The sequence below is a fragment of the Telmatherina bonti genome (genome assembly GCF_933228915.1).
Source record: "Telmatherina bonti genome assembly, chromosome: 22".
NCBI lineage: Eukaryota > Metazoa > Chordata > Actinopteri > Atheriniformes > Telmatherinidae > Telmatherina > Telmatherina bonti.
Genome location: NC_136631.1, coordinates 30,073,151 through 30,097,744, shown reverse-complemented (window position 1 = coordinate 30,097,744; position 24,594 = coordinate 30,073,151). Strand labels below are relative to the sequence as shown.

General features: G+C 43.3%; 1 protein-coding gene across 2 annotated transcripts; it reads right to left on the bottom strand.

Moving 5' to 3' along the window:
• Positions 1 to 13,883: 13,883 nt before the first annotated feature.
• On the bottom strand, positions 13,884 to 19,779 carry clec14a (C-type lectin domain containing 14A). 2 transcript variants are annotated; one of them, XM_079262514.1, is made up of 2 exons: positions 19,469 to 19,779; positions 13,884 to 15,983 (listed from the first exon to the last, which is right to left on the bottom strand). In XM_079262514.1, exon 2 carries the CDS (start codon positions 15,946 to 15,948, stop codon positions 14,833 to 14,835), a length of 1,116 nt encoding a protein of 371 aa, XP_079118640.1. In that variant the 5' UTR covers positions 15,949 to 15,983; positions 19,469 to 19,779; the 3' UTR covers positions 13,884 to 14,832. The 2 variants fall into 2 exon arrangements, with proteins under 2 accessions (XP_079118640.1, XP_079118639.1); XM_079262513.1 differs by having other exon boundaries at positions 19,627 to 19,779.
• Between the last annotated feature and the right edge of the window lie 4,815 nt (positions 19,780 to 24,594).

Below are 24,594 nucleotides of genomic sequence, written 5' to 3'. Positions count from 1 at the left end.
GGGTGCAAGCCGATGGTGGTGGCTGAAGGTGGAGGCTTGAAACAGGTGGATGCAAGCCGATAGTGGTGGCTGCAGCTGGAGGCTGGAAGAAGGTGGATGCAAGCCGATAGTGGTGGCTGCAGGTGGAGGCTGGAAGCAGGTGGATGCAAGCCGATGATGGTGGCTGAAGGTGGAGGCTGTAGACAGGTGGATGCAAGCCGATGGTGGTAACTGCAGGTGGAGGCTGGAAGAAGGTGGATGCAAGCAGATGGTGGTGGCTGCAGGTGGAGGCTGGAAGCAGATGGGTGCAAGCCGATGGTGGTGGCTGAAGGTGGAGGCTTGAAACAGGTGGATGCAAGCGGATGGTGGTGGCTGCAGCTGGAGGCTGGAAGAAGGTGGATGCAAGCCGATAGTGGTGGCTGCAGGTGGAGGCTGGAAGCAGGTGGAAGCAAGCCGATGATGGTGGCTGAAGGTGGAGGCTGTAGACAGGTGGATGCAAGCCGATGGTGGTAACTGCAGGTGGAGGCTGGAAGAAGGTGGATGCAAGCAGATGGTGGTGGCTGCAGGTGGAGGCTGGAAGAAGGTGGATGCAAGCAGATGGTGGTGGCTGCAGGTGGAGGCTGTAGACAGGTGGATGCAAGCCGATGGTGGTGGCTGCAGGTAGAGGTGGGAGGTGAAGATGGGAGGTGGAGATGGGAGGTGGAGGTGGAGGTGGGAGGTGGAGGTGGAGGTGGGAGGTGAAGATGGGAGGTGGAGGTGGAGGTGGGAGGTGGAGGTGGAGGTGGGAGGTGAAGATGGGAGGTGGAGGTGGAGGTGGGAGGTGAAGATGGGAGGTGGAGATGGGAGGTGGAGGTGGGAGGTGGAGATGGGAAGTGGGAGGTGGAGGTGGAGGTGGGAGGTGAAGATGGGAGGTGAAGATGGGAGGTGAAGATGGGAGGTGGGAGGTGGATGTTCTGCAAGTAGAAAAAGAACAAAAATTCATAAGAAAAACATTTCAATAAATTTCAAATATTCAAACAATTTTCACGTCAGATAAAAACAAGAAAAACATCAAAGAACAACATTTTCTACAAAAATGAAACATTTCATATTAAATGTAAAACTGAAAGGTGATCTCAGTCCGGGGTCCCAGAACTTCAAATCTGCGCTCTGGGGCCACTCTGGATCACCGACACCCGTGTGCCTACAGGAGACAGAAGAAACAGAAACCACGTCATCAATAAATTTTCAGCGAGTTTTAAATGTTGACATCAATCATTTCATTCTCGATCAGGTCAATAAATTATTCATCCGCTCCTTTGAGAGATCTCATCTTCTGGTTTGGTCCTAAAAACACAAAGATTTTAGGGCCAAAAATTTCCCTCAAATCTTAATTAGGTCGAGTCTGTCTGGGCTGAAGGCGGTGCACCAGTGGAGACCAGTAGGATCCACTGGGAGGCGAACCAGTAGGATCCACTGGGAGGCGGACCAGTAGGATCCACTGGGAGGCGGACCAGTAGGATCCACTGGGAGGCGGACCAGTAGGATCCACTGGGAGGCGGACCAGTAGGATCCACTGGGAGGCGAACCAGTAGGATCCACTGGGAGGCGGACCAGTAGGATCCACTGGGAGGCGGACCAGTAGGATCCACTGGGAGGCGAACCAGTAGGATCCACTGGGAGGCGAACCAGTAGGATCCACTGGGAGGCGAACCAGTAGGATCCACTGGGAGGCGAACCAGTAGGATCCACTGGGAGGCGAACCAGTAGGATCCACTGGGAGGCGAACCAGTAGGATCCACTGGGAGGCGGACCAGTAGGATCCACTGGGAGGCGAACCAGTAGGATCCACTGGGAGGCGGGGCTTACCTCAGACGTCAGAGGCATGTCAGGGAAAAGCTGAACCCTCCTGAGGCTGAGAAGAGGAAGCTGAAACACAGAAACACAGAAAGACCATCGGCCATCTGAGACAACATGAAGAGGAGATGCGTGGAGGAGATTTTAACCCTGACCCTGACTGTGACCTTCATCTTAACCTCTAAATTCTAACAGTCTGGGATCTCATCCAATCAAACGTGACTCGGCGTGGTCACATGTCACCTTGTTTCCATCACATGACCACATGCTGTGATCCACACAAGTCTTGTGTTACCTCCAGAGCTGCTGGTAGCTGTGCTCGTCTGGCGCCTCCTCTTCCTCTTCTGGCCCTGAAAACACACACACACACACACACGTTTGATTCGTCCTTTGCTACCTCTGTCTCATCAGCATCAGTGGATGGAGGTGATCATATCTGACACAGCGTACGTACAGAAGTGTCCCTGCTGGACCACTGCGGGTGCTGCTCCTCATGCTGGCTCCTCGCTGCCTCGGCCTCCAGGTCGGACCTCGCCTGCTGCTCAGACGTCCACCTCCACTGTGGACACGTCACAAAACACTGTCAGTCTCTCAGATCAGAAACCAGCATCAAGACGGGATTCTGAGCGGATCATATTTATTTACTCTCTCCCCCAACATGGTGTTCACAGCGGCACTCCTGGTGACGTCCAGCTCAGCCACCAGAGCCTCCCTCTGCTCCTGCAGGAGGAGCCTGAAGGAGTTCGGTGGCCTCCTGGCGTCTGGCCGCTGGCCGTCGTCCTCGCGCTTCCTCTTCCTGCATGACAGGATAAAAAGAACCGAGCTTGTACGTTTCCATGGCAACTCACGATGGAAAAAATGGTCAGAAGAGAAACTTTGAGACATGAAGGCAGAAATTGTGTCCAGCGACAGATCAGGAGGGAGGAGAGTAAAGATCTGGAGGGAAAGTCTCCAGAGGAAACTGACTTTGAGCAGCAGGCGGTCTGGGTGGTGGCAGCGGGGGGGGCGGCGCACACCGGCATCCTGGGAAGACAGAGACATTTTAAATCAGGAAGACGGTGTGGACACAGAACAGAAGCTGCTGATGCTGAACACGGATCAGGGTTTGTCCTTTACTCACCGGGATCCAGAAGGGACCGTGGCCCGGCCAGAAGGCAGACGGAGAACGGGCGGAAAGCTGGCCTGCAGACACAAACACAGACAGGACAGATGTGAAACAACAAGCGGCTGCAGCGACATCTGCCCACCTGCTCACACATCCTGGGATGAAGCCGTGATGGGAAAGAGTCGGGGAGACATGTTACGTCTACTCTGCTGTTAGATTCTGGTTCATATCATTCATCTTTTTGTAAAATGACCTCTGTATCTGACCTGACATTAGTTTCCTAACTTTCCTGTTTATTGATTGACTGGATTGATCCGGTTTTTATCGATGACTTGTTGTGATCCAACTAATTTCCTGCACGACTTTTACTGACTGTCAGCACTTACCTGGCTGCTCAGGTGAGCCGGCTGCAGGCTGCTGGCAGCTGGGCAGGCTGGAGCTGCAGGGAGGCCAGGAGGAGGAGATGGAGGCGTTGGAGGAGGAGGAGAAGGTCCAAGAGGGGGGAGGGGGGAGGGAGTAGAGACACGGGAGGGAGGGGAAGGGGGAGGGAAGGGAGGGAAGTAGGGAGAAGAGGAAGAGGAGGAACAAGAGAATATTGGGGAAGAAGGGGGGGAGGGAGAAACGAGGGAGGGAGTAGAGACACGGGAGGGAGGGGAGGAGGGAGAAGAGGAGGAACAAGAGAATATCGGGTAAGAAGGGGGGGAGGGAGAAACGGGGGAGGGGGTAGAGACATGGGAGTGGGGGGAGGAGGGAGGGAAGGGAGGGAAATAGGGAGAAGAGGAAGAGGAGGAAATAGAGAATATCGGGGAAGAAGGGGGGGAGGGAGAAACGGGGGAGGGAGTAGAGACACAGGAGGGAGGGGAGGAGGGAGGGAAGTAGGGAGAAGAGGAAGAGGAGGAAATAGAGAATATCGGGGAAGAAGGGGGGGAGGGAGTAGAGGTACGGGAGGGAGGGGAAGGGGGAGAAGAAGAAGGAGACGAGGTACAGGAGAAAATAGGAGGAGTGGAAGGAGGATGGGGAGACGGAGGGGAGGGAGTAGAGAACATGGGGGAAGGGGAGGGAGGAAAGGGAGAAAAATGTGGGGAAGGAGGAGAATAAGAACGAGTAGAAGAGCTGATACAGCGGAAAGCAGAAGCATGAGGAGAAGGAGGAGGAGGGGAGTGAGGAGAGAAATTGGGGGGAGGTGAGGGAGGAATAGGAGAAAAACGGGGGGAAGGAGGAGAATAAGAACGAGTAGAAGAGCTGATACAGCGGAAAGCAGAAGCATGAGGAGAAGGAGGAGGAGGGGGGGAGTGAGGAGAGAAATTGGGGGGAGGTGAGGGAGGAATAGGAGAAAAACGGGGGGAAGGAGGAGAATAAGAACGAGTAGAAGAGCTGATACAGCGGAAAGGAGAAGCAGGAGGAGAAGGAGGAGGAGGGAGAGGTGAAGGAGGGTTGGGGTCCTCCACCTCATCAGCAGACCACTGAGACCCCGACAGGATTCCCTGGAACACATGATGTCATGATGCTGCAGCTGTGATGTCACTCCGAAAGCAGAGAGCAGAAAAGTAAAAGAGGAGAATCTGTGGGACTCTGGCTGCAGGTTTCTAAGGTGAAGACGGACTCTGCAGACTGAAAACCAGCAAATAACGCTGCATGGAACCATGCACGGCTTTAAAAGCTGCACCTGGACCAGCTGATGGAGACGTTCAAAGCAGAGGAACAGACAGACGTAACTTCTGCTTCAGCACAACTAAATGTGCAAAAGCTGCACTGTGACCTCGTTTCTCTCACACTTTCTGTCTTCTGCAGCAGATTTCACACATCAAACCTGCATTTTCTAAACTGTGCAGCAGGTTTGGACAGTAAACTCCTGCTTTCGTCACAAATGTTTAAATATTTTACACAAATGTCCCATTTCCTCATTATAGCACAATAAAATAGATAAAGTGTGCATATGAAGACTTACCTGGACCTCCCTGCAGGGTGAACAGCAGATCCCAGTGCCAAGCATACACGAACAGTACACGTACTGTAAATAAACACACAAATCTCACACAGTGGCACAAGAAATGCTCGTATGAAGTAAACTTCTGGCTTTTAAGTGAATTTAAGAATCCTGAAAGCCTTTGGAAGCCACAAATTCAACAGTCTGTTGGATTTTAATCCCTAAAATCTTGTCAGTATTTTCTCACTGGACTCATTAATTAGCTAAGCTGGATGTGAAATCAACGTTTAAAACAATAAGTTTTCTTAAAATGAGATCGCAAGTTCAGCTGCAGACAAGAACATCAAATTCATGTAGTAAAAAGTCCCCAGCCCACCACATTTATTATGTCCACTTTATTTAAACCGGTCGTTTTCATGTCATGTTTTCAGCATTATGTGTATTTATTATTGTTATTGTTCAAATGCATTAGTTCTGGTTCTGCATATCTTCTTTATATTATTGTAAACAACAGAATAATTCCTTAAGTCTGGATATGTGTGCATATCTGCCTTAGTAGACTCTTTATTAGTTATTCATCTTCTCTACTTCTAACGCCTGAAAAAAACACCTTGTTCTTATTTGTAGTTTAGTCCTTCATTTATGACTTTGATTAATTTTCTTAAAGCTTGTTTTACTTTAAACGTGTTGTTGCTATGACAACTAAAATGCCCACCAGCGGTTAATAAAGTTTTCTGACTGAACATTTTGATAAACAACAAGCGGCGACTTCGCACATGCGCACTTCACCAGCAGTCTGGAAGGACAGGTGCGCATGTGCGTCGACTATAGACTGTACATGGCGTGATCATGTCTGGCTCGCGGGCCTGCGGCTTTGAGCATGCGCACTTCATTTACAGTCTGACCGCAGGTGGCTGAGCAACTTTTCCAAGTTGTTCCCCTCCAGTTCAAGCAGTTGAATAATTTCGACCTTTTAAGCAGTTTTAAATGCAAAAAATGTTGGAAAACATTTGCTTTTACATATTTCTATACATTTTATAGCATTTACAATTAAATTCAGTGTTGTTTTTTTTTTGTTTTTTGTTTTTTTTTACATCAAAGACAGTTTTTAATCAAACAGAACAGGTCTAAGGAGAACATTAACATTTTCCTAAACTTCCCCCACAGTTTTCTCAAACTGAATCACTTTTAAGCTTTTTTACTTAAATTGTACAAACCTGTGATGCCAGCAAATAAATTAGTTTTCAAATTCACAATTTCTCTTTTCAAAATTAGTTAAATCTAGACTTACACCCGAATATCCTTTGTCACATCATTAGTGGATATTAAAAGATTTAAACAATGTCCTAAATAATTTAATAAAGCTCAGATCTTACATTTTCCATGTTTGTTGCTGTGAATTTCGTCTTGAAGGACTCTCAAGATGAACCAACTTGTCTTCAAAGAGGACTTGTTGAGATGAAATAGAATCTTTCAGAAATCTGTTTATCTGCAAAAACTTTGTTTATTTTTAAAGAATGATGCGCCTGAGGAAGAGCCGTAGCAACCACGGAATCCAAGTCAGCAGTCTATTCACTGCTCTTCAGAATGGTTCTATGAGATGTTTTATCATCTCCAATCTGTAGAAAAGCTCCTAGAACATGTTTACATCTGTCCATAAAGAAAACACCAGAATTTAAACATTTTGCCTCATATTTCAATGATTTCTTTACAACTAAAGAGTTCATCTTATCTAAAGAGTGAAGTTGAGTTTGTAAAAAAAAAAAAAAAAATCATAGGTGGCTAGTTCATGGCGTTTTTATTTTATTTTATTTTTCTTCTCTTAATTAATCATTTCAGGTCATGCTGCATTATGTGTGTTTAACTACGAAGCCACAGTCTGTAAATCTGTAAATTAAGAGAAGAAAAATCAACTTTTAACCAATTCAGAAATTTTATCTGTTTTTAGATAGATAGCTAGGTAGATAGCTAGATAGATAGATAAATAGATAGATAGATAGATAGATAGATAGATAGACATATTGACAGATAGATAGACAGACAGACAGACAGACAGATAGATAGATAGATAGATAGATAGATAGATAGACATCTAGATAGATAGATAGATAGACATCTAGATAGATAGACAGATAGATAGATAGACAGATAGACAGACAGACAGACAGACAGACAGACAGACAGATAGATAGATAGATAGATAGATAGATAGATAGATAGATAGATAGATAGATAGATAGACAGACAGACTTTGGTCCGAAACCAATCACAGCTTCAACTCAAAAAGTTATGGACAGATTTTCATGAACTTTTCAGGAGTTTTTGGAAATATGAAAAGTAAGAACTGATTTAATTTTGGTGGAGATCCAGATCACCGTTTGGATCCAGAATAGTTTTTTCTTTAGAACTGTGTCCCTTCAGGTTCGTGCTCTTTGAGTGCTTTAGTTACAGCTATGATGTTTCAACTTCTTGATATTTAGCTCCTCCAGTATGTAGAGAGGTACGGCCTTGTCAAATATGAGAATGGACAACAAGGTAAAATAAGAAAACGTTCACTTTTATTTAAAAATCAAACCAGACAATGCCACCTGGGCCATAAGACCTCAGGAAATAGATGCAGGGTCGCTCCTGTTGGATGAGAAGAGACGTGTGTGGCAGTTAAAATTATTTATTTAATACAAAGTTTTAAGAACCAAAATTAGCTCGGTGTAAAAGCACTGCTAAGACTTATAAAACTAGTGACTGTACAACATAAAGAAACCGGGTCAGAAACCGGGTCAGCTGGGACCTCCAGTGGAGAGCCGCCTACAGGGAGGGAGAGCCAGGTGTGCTGCCACCTCTTACCTTGTGAACACAACACACTTCACTGAAAACTACAAACATGGAGCCTTTGTGTCCCCAGTGCATCAAAACAAACCGAAAACATGGGGGTCCACAACCAGGAGTGCTTAGCCCACCCACCTGATGATTCCCACCTGCCTAAAAGAAAAGAAATCAGTTCAAACCAAGGAGAAGTCAACTTATAAATCTAAGTGAAGCAAAAGAAGCAAAAACATGAACAAAAGAAACAATAAAAGTTCGTCTAACAAACAGCAGCAGGTGGACAACCCTGAGAATTAAACTGAACCAGGAGGAGTACAGCAGCCACCGGCAGCAGCAGGCAGATGGGGGTCAGCAGCGACCTGCTGGTTAGGGGGAGGAGCTAACCTAAGTCACATGACATGTTCCCTTACTCCACATTAGCATATGATAATAATCTTTGTGTATTTAGCTTCTTTTCCACTGATAAACCCCACAACTGCAGATTGATCCGAGTATTTCTGCACATGAGAGGACTCAGAGTTGTACTGGAAGTCTGAAAGAGACACGGGGAGAGTACAGGTTCTTGTGGTGCTCCTATTGATGCTGACCACCATCTCAGACCCCACAACCTTTCAGTCACACAAACTGTCTGTTTCATATCACATGATGGGATGAAATCCTGCTGGTGGCCCTGGAACAATAAAACACTTCATTACCCACAATCCAACACGGGGTTCAGCGGCTGTAAGAGTAGACTTCTACCACCAGATGACAGCAGATCCACAGGAGACCACATGGTCAGTGTCTTTATGACTGAAAAATCAAAATCTTCCTCTTTCCTTCAGCTCAATTGAAGAAGTTTTCCCAGCACTGTTTTTATCTTTCTCAAACAGCAGTACAGTATTTCTTTAACAGAAAAACCTTTAATAGGCTCTCATAGTAAAACAGAAAGGAGATTAAGCTGACCGATATGCCCAGAGACTCAGCTGAAAAATGAACTATTTGTCCCCTGGGGGTAATTCAGGCCTTGTCCACACGTTGCCAGGTTTCTGTAGAACCGAATATCTTCCCCCCTCCGGCCAGTGAAAAACGATGAGTCCACTCGACCTCGTTTTTTTAAAAACAAATCCATCCACTCATACCTGCATAACCGAGTTGTTTAGCACATTCCTAAGCATATCAAACCTTTAGCCACTGCTCAGTGTTGCCAGATCGTGTGATAAAAACAAGCAGCCGACTGGATGAAAACAAGCCCAAATGAAGCGACTTGGATCTTTGGAGAAAAAAATTGTTAATGTTAAACTGGATGCCTGGATGACATATATATATATATATATATATATATATATATATATATATATATATATATATATATATATATATATATATACACACACACACATATATATTTATATATATATATATATATATATATATATATATATATATATGTATATACAATACTCACAAAAAGTTAGGGATATTTGGCTTTCAGGTGAAATTTATGGTAAATGCAATATGTTCATGCTACAGTGATATAATATCATAAAAGTAAGACATTTAAGTAGAAGGATGCACTACTGATTTCCTCATCTAAAAAAAAACTCATTCAACACAAAAGGTAACAACAATGGTAGTTACACCACAACAAAAAATTTGAACGTCTCAATATCTGGTCATGTGCCCTTGAGCATCAATTACAGCTTGACAACGACGTCTCATGCTGTTCACAAGGCAATTTAATGCCTGCTGAGGCATGGCATCCCACTCTTCTTGAAGGGCAGCCCTCAGGTCATTGAGGTTCTGGGGTGCAGGGTTTCGAGCCTCTACACGACGGCTCAGCTGATCCCACAGGTTTTCAATGGGATTCAGGTCTGGAGAGAGTGCAGGCCATTCCATTTGAGGTACACCAGTCTCCAACAGCCGTTCCCTGATGATGCGGCCTCGATGAGCAGGAGCATTGTCGTCCATGAAGATGAAATTAGGCCTGTGCTGTTCATGTAGGGGCACAATCACTGGATTAATGATGTTATTCAGGTAGTATGGGCTTGTCACTGTACCATTCACAAAGTGTAGGGCAGTCTGTACCAAGTGGACACCCCTGCCCACACTGTAACACCGCCACCACCAAAAGCTGGCCTGGTGACAACAGTGGCTGATGCATAGCGCTCTCCCTGACGTCTCCAACATCGTTGCCGGCCATCATTTCTGCTCTGTGTGAATCGACTTTCATCAGAGAACAGCACTGAGGCCCACTGGTTCCTCGTCCAGCGTAAATGCTCCCTGGCCCATGCAAGACGATGATGCCTGTGCCTGGTGGTGTGGTCAGGTACCCGTGCAGGTCGTCTAGCACGCAGACCACGCTGATGGAAACGGTTTCCAATGGTCTGACGTGACACTTGGGTGCCTCTCACCTCTCTTAAACGTGCCTGGAGTTGAGTGGCATTCATCATCCGGTTTCTCAGGGCAGTGTTCACAATGTAGCGGTCATCAGCACGGGATGTGGCCAAAGGACGTCCACTTCTAGGCCTTTCTGTGACTCTTCCAGTCTCTCCATATCTCTGTTGCAACCTGCTGATGACACTCTGTGACACTCCAAGCTCAGTGGCCACTTCTGTCTGAACGTCCTGTTTGAAGCATCACAATGGCAAGGGACTGTTGTTCCATCGTTAGGTGTCGTCTTGGTCTCATGATGTCAAAATGTGAACAGCATGATGAGGACAACTGTTTAAACACCAGCTCTAATTGAACCAGGACATTTATTGGTCAATTCAAGGATCACACACCTGCCGTGATTTTTGCCGTTAAGCTCCTTGTTAGAGAACAGCAACTTGTGCAAAATTCATTGAAACATTTAACAGTTGGACATGTGCATTTAAAAGCTTAGAGAAGATCACATTAAGTTCACCTGTACAGGATTGAATGCATTTTAGGCTTGTTGTGAAATTTCACCCAAAAGCTGAATATCCCTAACTTTTTGTGAGTAGTGTATATATATATATATATATATATATATATATATATATATATATATATATATATATATATATATATATATACACATACATACATACAAATATATACATATATATATTTATATATATATATATATATATATATATATATATATATATATATATATATATATATATGTATATATATATATATATATATATATATACATATATATATATATATATATATATATATATATATATATATATATATATATATATATATATATATATGTATATATTCATCATAATCGATACATATGACTTTCAATAGGCCTTATCGAATTTGTGATATTTTCTAATAAAATTATTCTTCAGCTTGTTTAACTCTTCCTATTTTATGTCTTCACTGCCAGTAACTGAATCTCTCTTGAAGTGAAGTTAAGTGTTTTTTCTCACAGCTGTTTGTCTGTTTTGTGGAAAACCGACCAAAGAATCTGGATGAGTTTGGAAAGGGTTAACACGGTTTCAGAGGACTGTATCTGACAGAGCTGGCTGACTCCAGGAAGATGACGTCCTCTCTGGGAAGACTTGAGATATGGTTCTTTAACATCATCATTGTCCTGCCCAGATCCCTTCCGGAGGTCAGGTTGCCCCAGATGAGAAATGTTGAGTTGTAAATTCAGATTGCACAACGAGAACTCACACGTTGACGATGCAGAGCATGCTGAAAGAGAGAAACCAGTAAGAACAGAGTAGAAACTGTGAAACTTCCTCGACAGTCCCTGTTTTAAACACAGATATTTCTGTCAGACTGACTTTACTCTCTCTTAACTAGAAAAAATATTTGGCGATCTGTTTGGCGATTGATGATTTCAGCTCTGTGAATAATTCTGTGTTTTAGTTTGATGCTGTTGCTTCTGTAGTGGATTTAATGATTACTCTTGTGGCTTTTTTGATGAAGCAAAACTGAATATATTGTCTGAATTCATGTGACACCAGGTCAGGAAACTATACTGGTTATTTCCCAATTTTTGATTTAGTAAACTAGTCAAACACACATTCGGAGCTAAACAGACATGTTGAGGATATCGTTTCTTTCAACCTGTGCTTGTTACTGGATTATACTTCTAGTCTAAGACTGGAAATATAGATAAAATCCATCCTTTTTTCTAAACTGCTGAGTCTAATAAAGGGTCGAAGCTGGAATCTATCCCAGCAATCAAAAGGTGGACACGCGGTACATCACCGTGTAGCGGACAAACAAAATGTACCACTTAAAATTCTGCTTCAGAAGGTGTGATGCTGGATTCAATGTGACTCTGTCTGGATAAACTCGAGTCATTCTATGTTACTAAATAAAGATCAATCGTTTTAAGTTCGTGTTAAATCTGGGGGATGTACCAACATTTTTCCTGTCGTTACAATGTCATCAGTTAATGATACTTTTTCATCAATGCCAACTCTTTTTGCTACTTGAAGTAAAATAATTCGTAAACATTCATTCATTCATTTTCTGAACCACTTAATCCAATTGAGGGTCGCGGGGAAACTGGAGCCTATCCCAGCTGGCTTTGGGCGACAGGCGGGGTACACCCTGGACAGCTCGCCAGTCCATCGCAGGGCAATTAGGAAACATACATTGATGTTTTTGGTAATTCTTTTTCAACATTTTGTTAAAGGGTCAAATAAAGATTTTAATGAAAAAAGAACAGAAGTTTCTTCCCGTTTTCATCATTAAACTGGTGAAATATTAACCCCCCAGTACAAGATGCAGCATGAGATGTTACAGTCTAGAATAAACTGCATCCTACATGCAGCACCACATTGATGGAGAGAAACTCATCTAAAAGACTCGACTAAACATCCAAATCAAACATAGTTTAAACTCCCAAAGATGAAATGGGAATGTAAGAAGAACATGAAAGGCCATTTAGTGGATCATTTCTTCGTGTGTCACATGAAAGCAGAGATGTCTGTGTCATCACAGAACCTGCAGCCAGAATCAGAAATCATGTGGTGAAAAAGTTTTATTCCATCCCCTGAATTCCTCCTCTTGTTTATCAGCAGTTTATGAGGAGGTTCAGCAACCTCGTAGTTGTGTCTTGTATCTTATTGGGTTTTTCTGACCTGAATCCCTCTGGTGGGCCGGAAGTTGAAACGGTCTGCCAGCACAAGCTGCTTTCAGGAGGTCAGCATTATCACTTCATCACAGTTCCAGACCTGCCAATCTTGCATTTTCCTTGGAGGTGGGGGTGTTTCCTGTCTGAACATTGCTGTTCTTCAGGAAACAGGAAAATCATTGTAAACAGAATGAGTGTTTCCTGTTCTACAGAAGCTGCACATGCAGACAAATCTAACAAACTCTGAAAAAAAAAGGATTTTAGCTGCTGCTAAAGAAAAACTCTGAAACTTTCTGTAAAACATGAGAAACACAACAAAAATGGGTTTCAACACTTTTATCAGGTTAAAAAATGAAAACATGCCCAGCTGAAAACAGATGCAAACGTTCTCAGATTATTTCAAACATTCGTTCCATTTGGGACTCGGGATAAAACCACAATAAAAACAGAATTTACACATTTATTTTATTCAATTGATATCCTTCAAATACAAAATATTTCACGTTCAAACTGATAAATTGAATTGTTTTTGTAAATATTCACTCATTTTAAATTTGATCTCAGCAACATGTTTAAAAAAAAGCTGGTACAGGGGAGTTAATTAAACTATGAGGACACTGTGGAGTGTTTCAAAACACCCGTTTGGATCATTCCACTGGTGAACGGGTTCACTGGTGAACAGGTTCACTTGTGAACAGGTTCATCTTTGAACGGGTTCACTGGTGAACAGGTTCATCTTTGAACAGGTTTACTGGTGAACGGGTTTACTGGTGAACAGGTTTACTGGTGAACGGGTTCACTGGTGAACAGGTTCATCTTTGAACAGGTTTACTGGTGAACGGGTTTACTGGTGAACGGGTTTACTGGTGAATCGGTTCATCGGAAACAGGCAAGCGTCACAACTGAGGAGTGTCCATGAAAGGGCTTACTTGTTCACTTGCAAGGATGAGGCAAGGTTCTTTAAAAAGTAGCACTTTCTGGAAGCTCATGAAGACATAATTCAACAGTTTAAGATCATATCTTAACGTACAGTTGTAGGAATTTAGGAATTTTATCGTGTACAGTTCATAATATCTGGAAAAATAAAAACAAATAGCCCAAACATTCAATCTCTCAGGCAAAAACTTCATTAAAAACTGACATCATGTTGTGAAGGATATTATCATAAGGAGCAAGAACGGGAAAGAATTTCACCCACAAAGCTTCGACGATTAGTGCTGTTGCTCCCCGCTTTGCGTGTTGTTGAAAGGAAAGGAGATGAAACTGTGGTAAACATGAATCTGTTCCAGCTTCTTTGGAAGGAGTTGGAGTCATCAAACTCAAAATGAGAGAATATTTACAACAACAACAACAACAACAAAAAACAATTAAGTTTATCAGTTTGAACACTGAACATCTTGTCTTTGTATCGTGTTTTATTGTATTCAGTTGCTTAAAGGTTAAAAAGGATTCGCGAATGATTGTGTTCTGTTTTTATTCATGTTTTACATAATGTCCCAATTTACTGGGATTGGGGTTATATAAAAACAATAATTACATTTACTTTAATAAAAATACTGATTATTACTTTAATATCACACTCTGTCTAAAGAAAATGAAAAATAACTTGAAAAAAATTGGCAACTGATGATTAAAAAATTAATTTAAATAACTGTAAAAAGTACTTTATTTATCTAGAAGAAGTTTGAACTAATCATGTCAAGATAAGATATAAATGATTCTACAATGATAGAATAATATTTTTAAAGACTGCATCATTTTTACACAGAAATATGTAAATATTAACTACTTTATGTTTTCCCAGACTAACAATGTCCAAAATGTTTACAATCAGAAAGGATCAATAATAATAAAGCCCCAGCTAATCAATACGTTTATGATACAGTATTTTCATATCTTCCGACCACAGCGGACGCCTGTCAGTTGCTGCATGTTGCATCAAGTTCTGGGATTTCCTCGTCATGCAGCAGCTGGAGGCCGGCTTGACTCTCCTTCTCTGACTGGATGGTGTGATGCAGTTGCCAGGCAACAGATCTCAGCTTAACAGACAAAGAAAATCAGATCTGAAAGGAAACTGTCTCGCTTCGACGTCATCGCTCCGTCTCATTACATTGCCTCCTTCATCTTCATCTCAGCTTCCTCTCTGGCACGTTTCTTCTCCCTCCTCATCAAACAGCACTTCACCACCACGGCAATGACCACCAGCACAAGCAGCAGCACCGCGACAGCCACCAGAACTGGAACCAGAAGGCCAGCCAGGGACTGGTTGTCTGGGATCGGATCTGGATCGTCACACGTGGCGTTGTGGGTGTGGTTAGCACAGACACAGCTGTAGGAGCCCACCGTGTTCAGGCAGCTCTCCGCGGACCTGCAGGGGCCATCGCTGCACTCGTCGATGTCCACGCAGTGTCCAGAATCGTCTTTCTGAAAGCCCGGATCACAATGCCGGCAGATGCTGCTGAAGTTGGCCAGAGATCCGTCCAGCATCCGCCACACTGCCGGCTGACCTGAGCAGAACAGGTCCAGCTTGATGTCGGACCAGCACTCCACCTCAATCCGGCTGCTGTTACTTGAGTCCAGTTTGAAAGAGCGATAATCTGGGACGGTGGGATGCTGACACGAGTCCAGAGTTTTTCCAGCGTTAGCGCCAGGCTCGGTTTTCGGTCCTGGTGTTGGAAGACTGGTCCGTGATGTCATCGGGTCAGGTCTTGTGGTTGGCTCTGGTTCTGTAGGCGTCATGGTGGTCTGTCTGCTGTGAGGTCGTGTCTCTGTCCGTTTGCAGATGAACTGGTAGTGATTTTTACAGCTGACAGCCATCAGACCCAGCTCCACCTGAGACCGGCGTCTCAGAACCGCACATAGGACCTCCGTACAGGTGACAACCGGCTCCTCCAACCACCTGACAACCTGAGACTCCTGGCTGATGCCGTCCAACCACCTGAACCCTCTCAGCGGCTGCAGGGAGGTGGTGCACTCATTCTTAAACTTCATCAGGCCAACCCAGACGGTGACCTCCACCTGAGTTGGGATCCTGATGAGGTCATGGATCTGCTGGACTTCCTGCTCAGTGGTAACTGTGGCGAGGACGCCAGGGGAGCATTCCGCCTTGGCCTGTTCAAATGTGGTTCTGGTCCGGCTGAGACTGTACGGCGTCTGTGAGGATGGGTCAGCTGAGAAGACCGTCCAAAGGGCCGTCCAACAGCAGCAGAACCAAAACCCCATCTCCTACAGCTCCGCCTCCTCCGGGGGTGATGTCACTGTAAAGTGTACAGGAAGGAACACGACGTTAGTGGTTGGATGAACCCAAACGCGCTGTCGCTTGACAACAGTTGTTTAGCGTAAAAACTACATGAAGGCCAACATGAAATAGTTCCTGTTGTTTAGCATATTTAGCAGGATTTGTAGAAAACATTTGTTATAAAATGTTTACAGTGTGGGACGATGTTATCAGGAGATTAAACAACTCGGATCCTGCATTAGACGCTTGTAAAGAACTCCTTGTTGTTTATATAACATCCAAACCTAAGATTTCTGGATCAGAAATCTTCATCTTCCTTATCTTCATCTTTACAAACATCCAAGCAGCTTTTTCCACTGAAGCGATTGGATTAAAATCCTCCACCAGGTCCTGACTGAACATCAGCAACGCCAACATTACTGTTAGTTTTAACCTTAAACTTCAGTTTTTTTACAAGAAGAAAAAGAAAATGATATCAACAATAATCTGTACAGCTCTGGAGGTAATTTCTTAATTAGTTTGAATAATTTTAAAATTAAGTCGCAATCTGGATTATACTAAGTAAACTGGCGATGGGCTTCCATTAGATCATTTCTATGGATGAATCAGCATCAAGTTATCTAACGCTAACTGGTGAAATATCATATTTTTTAAATAACTGTGTGGAAAGACAAATCCTGTGGTGATGGAAAACATTTTCATTGGTTATGGAAGAGTCAGTTCATCGGCATCAAGCAGAGAAAACATGCAAGGAGATGACAGGAACCGGAACTGGGTTCAGAACTGCCAAACGCATTAACAAAACCGGAAGGATGGTGGGGGACCACCGTCCTCCAGCGAGAACTGTGGTGGAAAAACATCCTGAATCATGTTTAAATGTTTGGTGAAACAAGATGGAGGAAAAACAACAGTAGAACTCAGGACCATGTTTAATATTGAAAGTAAGAACATTTCCTTTTGGATAATGTAAAGGAACTCATGGGAGTGAAAAGCTGTGGAGCCAGAAGAAAACTACTAATCAGAACAGAAGAAAAAGCAGAAAGACTGGACTTTGGAGCTGGAAGAAGGTCATGTGGTCTGATGAGTCCGGACGGACCCTGTTCCAGAGTGATGGGAGCATCAGGGTGAGAAGACAGGCAGATGAAGCATGTTGCCTCGTGCTTACTGTACAAGCCTAGCAGTCTATGATGTGAGGATGCTGCACTTGGGCAGGTCTAGCTTCAGATGTCAGACTCTCCCATCACCACTACAGGATCTTGGATAAAAATGAATACAGCTCTGGATGGAAGTTTATCAAGAGGATGTCATGCTGCTGGAACCAGTACTACACTATTTATGGTGTAGTACTGTAGTGTAAATTCAGTAGTATCTAAGTCGTAAGTAAAATCTGGCAAAGAAGGTCACAAATGGGAGGGGCGACTGCCGTGGCTCCTGTCCACCCGCAGCCCATGTCCCCATAAGGTCCTAAATGTATATTAATTTCTATGTTGTGGTTTATATATAGTGGGGCAGGCAGTTGTGGTGGACACCGTAGGTTCCCCTGCTTGGGTCCCTTCACTATGGTCACTTTTCATTTTCAAGACGGTGCAAGAAGAAACAACACCTTTCGAGTTTGCAGCGCGCGGTGCCAGAAGCAGTCCCTATGGGGCCGATGCCAAGTCTCTGTTCTGCAACCACGTAGAAAAGTTGTCTTGCATCTTTCTCCTTCTTCTGATTCCTGTTTCCAGCCCCTTTTCTGTTCGGCCACCTTTATCTCCAAATGACAGCAAGGCTCAAATGAAAGCTGCGCTGTCCCTCAAGTGCACTGCGGCTCGCCCCTAGAGTGCGGTGGAGCCCCTACCGTATGGTCGTTTATGGGAGGGTTTACACGACCAATGTGTGGGTGTGTCTGAGTCTGTTTTATTATTGATAATCATTTATACATGCACAAAATGTGTTTTATATACACACACACACACACACATATATTTATATATATTTATATATATATATATATATATATATATATATATATGTGTGGAATTTTTCGAGCATCATTTTGGACCCCCAATGTGCCGCCTAGCGCTGTCCCTCTTTTTGCAGCACTGCCAGACTGCTGACTCCATCTCAGGTTACCATTCTGTGTAAGTAGAGATGAATCAGGCCAGGGATGTAGGGACAAGCCTAACCATGTAGACCACGAAGAGCTCTAAAACTATGGCTCATAATTGCATGATTACCTTTGATGTGGACGGTAAGCGGTAAAGAAGTGAAAGTGGAGTAGTCTGGACTCTCTTTCTGAGAGCGAGCAGCAGCATTCAGCCTATCTCTGCTTTGTCTGACTGCTACAATCGTCCCAACAAGAAGAAATAAAAGCTTGAGTTACCGTTTCATCTTCAGTCTTTGACACATATGTTTTCAGCTTTGCATGTTTGTTGAAAGACATTTTCTGGCTAAACCATGTAAGACAGACATGATGTTCCAGAGACATTTCTGAGTCAGAATAACTCATAAGAATGGGCTGAAAGGTAAAATATACTCATTTGAATAGTGAAATCATACTGTTTAGTTCAACAATAAGTTTACATTTGGAAATGGAAATGTCAGTAAGTCACTGCTTGATGCCGGTTCAGTTGAGTCAGTCTGTAAAGTTTATAGACAAAAGACTTTAAATCTACAATAAAACTGAAAATCATGCAGCAGTCGTATTAAAGCCGATGGAGTCTAACCCAGTATTCCACAGATATGTGAGCTCATGAGAGGAACGAGGGAATAATGTCTGCTCTACCTGAAACTCTAAACCCACTCAGATAAGTTGTCATTCATTTTCCAGATAAAGAAGACCCAGACGCCTCTTCCTTACACTCTAAGATCTAGCTTTACTAAAATAAATCTGCAAACCATTACATAAAATAAAGGTTTTCATCCACGAGACTGAGTTTAATGAGCTGGAAAGATATGAGTTTGTGGAAGCTAAATGGACCGAATAAAGCTAAGATTGCTGTGAGTACATGAGGTTGTAGAAGAAACGGGAAGTTTATTCTTCCTAAATAAATCAATTTCATTCATTAAAATATACATAAATAAATAAAAAGAGATATAAATAAACAGAGAGAAACAAGAAGAGCAAATTAAACTAAACTTTTCTCATTCCTCAAAAACTTTGAGGAATTTTAGTTTGGTTAACTGAAAGAGAGTTTATTTATATTATTTTTACTTTACTGAAACTGTTGAAACAATTTTTTGTGATTGAAATTATTAAATAAAAATATAATAAAAAGTAAATTGAAAGTACGTTGAAAAAGTACTGAGTAATGTCGACTAAGCCCCAAAATAAAAGTAAAATTTTCATGTAATGTGACTTACATTAGACTAATACTAATAGCAACTAAATTAAAATAAACTTAAATCACTAAATATCAGATCATAACCGTTATATTTTACTGTGCATGAATCAGAGCGACAAGGCCAGAAAATGTTCTCATTCTATTCCAGAATAGAAAGACCTAAACACCTTTTCCTCACCGTTTCTCTGTAGCTGTTTTCCGTATTTTAGTGATTCGTGGTTCAGAAACGGATCCAGTCGGTGACTCGGCCCTTCCCACAGAGAACTTTCCTTTCTGCTGAACTCAGTCCCACAGAAAACTGGATTTCCTGATGGACTGAGGAGTCGGGTTGCTTACCGTTTCCAACTTGTCTTGAGGAAGATAACCTCTCCTCTTTCTTCTTCTCTCTTTTTGGTTCCTTCTCTTCTTCTTTCCACTTTCCTCCTCTGTCTTCAGTTGTTTTCCTCTTTTTAAAACGTCTTTCTTTAAACTTCTTCTTCCTTCATCTCCTCCCTGGTTCTCTCCAACAGTGGCTGTGCAGACAGTCTGACCCTGAAACCCCCCCCCCCCCCCCCCCCCCCCCCCCACACCCTGCCCCTCCTCCTGAACAGGAAGTGTGTTTGGTCTTGATGCAATGAGTAAATTTCCTCCAGGGAAAAGAACAGAAACCTGCTGGACGCACCACCAAACCTCCAACATTTGATCAATGAAACTGATAAAATCAGAGAGTAGGAACAGGAAGTAGGAAGCAGGCTAGAAGAATCAGCTGAGAAAAAAGGACAGCGGCCCTGAAACCTCGCCGAGCTGATTAAAGCCTCGGAAAGGTCCTGGTCCAAGGCCAGTTTGACATGGAATGAAACTACCAGTCAGGTTACTGGTTAGAGGAACAACTGCCTGGAGTTCCAGGTCTGTCCTGGAACAAGAGTCATTCAGAACAAAGGTTAATTCTCAATGGACTGTTCTCCAGCAGAGGAACATGTCAGGTTTCTGTAGTTTAAACCACACACACACACACACACACACACACACACACACACACACACACACACACACACACACACACACACACACACGTATAAACATGGTCACACACCCATCACTCCAGTCCACGCAGCTGTACTGTAAGTGAATGAATGGTGGAACACACACGCTGCTGCTTATTGTGGCGATTCAGATGTTTCCTCTTTCCCAGAGGAAGTGATGGAAGAATGACAGGAAGTATGAGATTGTGGAGGGTGGAGTTTTTACCAATGGAATCCTGTCGTCATGGTAACGGCTTAAATGTGGGTGGCATCCGGGATGAGTGGATGTGTGACTAAAAGTAACCTAAATTTGTAAATTACAAGCAACTACGTAGATGTTTATGATAAAAAAAAAAAAGCTTTTGAAAGGTTTGCGCGACAGAAAGATTTTACTGTTTAACGTGGTTTTTAATTTTCTATGTTTGAACTGATGAATAATTTCATATGAGCTCAGCAGTCCCTGCATCATTCGTTCTTGTGATAATCAGTTCAAAATCTAAATAACTGTCTTGTTTTTCATTTTTCTTTTATAAATCTGAAACAAGAAACTAAGATCAGGCTGTTTCTGCACTTTTGGTTTGAAGTTTAGATCAGAAGAAATTTAAACAGCTTTAATATTTGTAGGATTTCGTCATCCGGAAGACGATGCAGATTGTCTTTCTGCACTCTGGTGTTCTGTCAGTTATCTACAGCTTACTATATGTTCTCATTTATAGGCTTATCTGTCCCGACCGCCACCTCCATCACATGAACAGTGCAGAACCATGCCATGCTAATTATCCCAGCCTTTCTCATGGGCAACAGCCTGGTCGCAGGCTCAAACCAGAGACCCCCTTGGAGACTGAGGTCTGGTGGGCAAACTGACCCAGCAGCACACAGACCCACCAGAAGACAACATCATTCATCTCCCATATAGACCTCCTACTCCTGGACCTGCCTTCTGACAAGGAGGAACCTCCAGCCTGAAAATCTCCCAGCAGGACCTCTTCTCCCTGAAGATTACACCCAGAGCGAAGCTGGGCTGGACTGGACCGGACTAGGCCTCATTTGATGTGAAGTTAGGCCCGGTCCAATCCAAATTAAAGAGTGAATGCAAAATAAAAACACTAAACTCAAACCTGCCAATAAAGGCAGTGTGGTAGAGATGGACTGAGATTCTGAAAGTGGTTTTCTCACAATCACAGGGGTTCATCTCAACTTGGCAGTAGGCGCTAGCCAGATCAAGGCAACAAAACCACTCCGCTTTGGTCAGGCTGGTTAGGGTCTCCTCAATTCTGGGTGGGGGGAAAACGTCTTTGTCTTAATCTACATAGAACCTCCAAATCCTATCCTACTTCCTCACCAACAGAATGGGCGCTGACCATGGACTACAACTCTCTCGGATAACCCCCATCTCTAACTGCTAAAGAAGATTTTCATCTCTTTATACATCTGTGGGGAAAGTGGTCGGTACCTCTCTCTGATCCAGTGGAGATGCAATGTTGACATCCTCCATGAGTCTTCATCATGCTGAACACAGAATTTTCCCCACTTTGACAGAGCTGCACAGTCTCTGTCAGGACACCACCACGTTTAAAGGACCAAATTTCAAACAACAAAACAGATTAGACATAAAGCCTATTTTACAGACACAGACATGCACAATTCTATTAAACCAGTTTTCACCCCAGCACGCCTTTGCTGGGCTCATTAAATAACAGTGATTATGTTGTTACAGGATCTGTGCACAAAGTGCTGATTTTAAACAAGCCAGTAAGACGCCTCATCCAGCAGGGGGCACTCTACAACCTTTCTTAGGTCCTCCACTTCAAAACATTTCTCCAGGTAGATCCCAATCAGGTCTTAACAGGTCTTCTGCTCGTCACCATGTACTCACCCATCTTTCCTGTGAGGCTGATGGGAAAAATCAACACAAGGTTAAAGTCATCTCAGGGAATAATGAATTGAATGAAATGAAAAATGAAATGAAAAAGTACTTTAATAATCCCCAAAGGGAAATTCAATGGCTCTCAGAACAATCACAGCACAAAAACCGATTACCTGGTTTGGCGAAGAGAGGAGCCTACGGTACACCTAATGAAACAGTTCTTTAGTTAGAACAACTCCCAGAATCACACACACTTCTCAGCTTTAGGAGTCATTAAAATATTCAGATTATTCAGTTTAATGAGGATGAAATGTAGGTTTATTTTCTTAAATTATTTTTTTCCCTAAACTTCAATTATATATTAAAAAAAACTTATAATACAATGCTCATAACATTCAAAATAACTTAAATATGCATTAATGTCTGTGTGTAAAGATGAAAAAAAAAAATCTTAAGATTTATTTAAACAAAAGCTGAAAAAAGATTGTCTAAAACTGGGGTTCAGAACAGGTAACGTACATGGAGTATTATGTTTATTATATTTGGAGAATATTTGCTCCTCTAATTTCTCATACAGCAGAAAGGCTGGTCTTATTTCTTATGAAACTATAATGATTTTTCAGTGCATTTTTAGCAGCCTCATCATCAGGACCACCTCCTATCAGGTTTTATCCAGAACTGGGCTTATTCTTGGTGTAAATGATTTGTCACACCAAAACTCACAGGTTCTGCTCCAGATCTTCATTAAGCATCACACAGTTGCTGCCCATCCGTGATGAGAATCTCCCGTTCCACCTCATCATGATGAGTGTCTCCTGTTCCACCTCATCATGATGAGAATCTCCTGTTCCACCTCATCATGATGAGAATCTCCCGTTCCACCTCATCATGATGAGAATCTCCCGTTCCACCTCATCATGATGAGAGTCTCCCGTTCCACCTCATCATGATGAGAATCTCCTGTTCCACCACATCATGATGAGAGTCTCCTGTTCCACCTCATCATGATGAGAATCTCCTGTTCCACCACATCATGATGAGAGTCTCCTGTTCCACCTCATCATGATGAGAATCTCCTGTTCCACCTCATCATGATGAGAATCTCCCGTTCCACCTCATCATGATGAGAATCTCCCGTTCCACCTCATCATGATGAGAATCTACCGTTCCACCTCATCATGATGAGAATCTCCCGTTCCACCTCATCATGATGAGAATCTCCCGTTCCACCTCATCATGATGAGAATCTACCGTTCCACCTCATCACCATGAGAATCCCCCGTTCCACCACATCATGATGAGAATCTCCTGTTCCACCACATCATGATGAGAGTCTCCTGTTCCACCTCATCATGATGAGAATCTCCCGTTCCACCTCATCATGATGAGAATCTCCCGTTCCACCTCATCATGATGAGAATCTCCCGTTCCACCTCATCACCATGAGAATCCCCCGTTCCACCACATCATGATGAGAATCTCCTGTTCCACCACATCATGATGAGAGTCTCCTGTTCCACCTCATCATGATGAGAATCTCCCGTTCCACCTCATCATGATGAGTGTCACCCATTCTACCACATCATGATGAGAATCTCCTGTTCCACCACATCATGATGAGAGTCTCCTGTTCCACCTCATCATGATGAGTGTCACCCATTCTACCACATCATGATGAGAATCTCCTGTTCCACCACATCATGATGAGAGTCTCCTGTTCCACCTCATCATGGTGAGAATCTACCGTTCCACCTCATCATGATGAGAATCTCCTGTTCCACCTCATCATGATGAGAGTCTCCTGTTCTACCACATCATGATGAGAATCTACCGTTCCACCTCATCATGATGAGAATCTCCTGTTCTACCACATCATGATGAGAATCTCCCGTTCCACCTCATCATGATGAGAGTCTCCTGTTCTACCACATCATGATGAGAATCTACCGTTCCACCTCATCATGATGAGAATCTCCTGTTCTACCACATCATGATGAGAATCTCCCGTTCCACCTCATCATGATGAGAATCTCCCGTTCCACCTCATCATGATGAGAGTCTCCTGTTCCACCTCATCACCATGAGAATCTCCCGTTCCACCTCATCATGATGAGAATCTCCTGTTCCACCTCATCACCATGAGAATCTCCCGTTCCACCTCATCACCATGAGAATCTCTCGTTCCACCACATCATGATGAGAATCTCCCGTTCCACCTCATCATGATGAGAATCTCCCGTTCCACCTCATCATGATGAGAATCTCCCGTTCCACCTCATCATGATGAGAATCTCCCGTTCCACCTCCTCATGATGAGAATCTCCCGTTCCACCACATCATAATGAGAATCTCCCGTTCCACCTCATCATGATGAGAATCTCCCGTTCCACCTCCTCATGATGAGAATCTCCCGTTCCACCTCATCACCATGAGAAT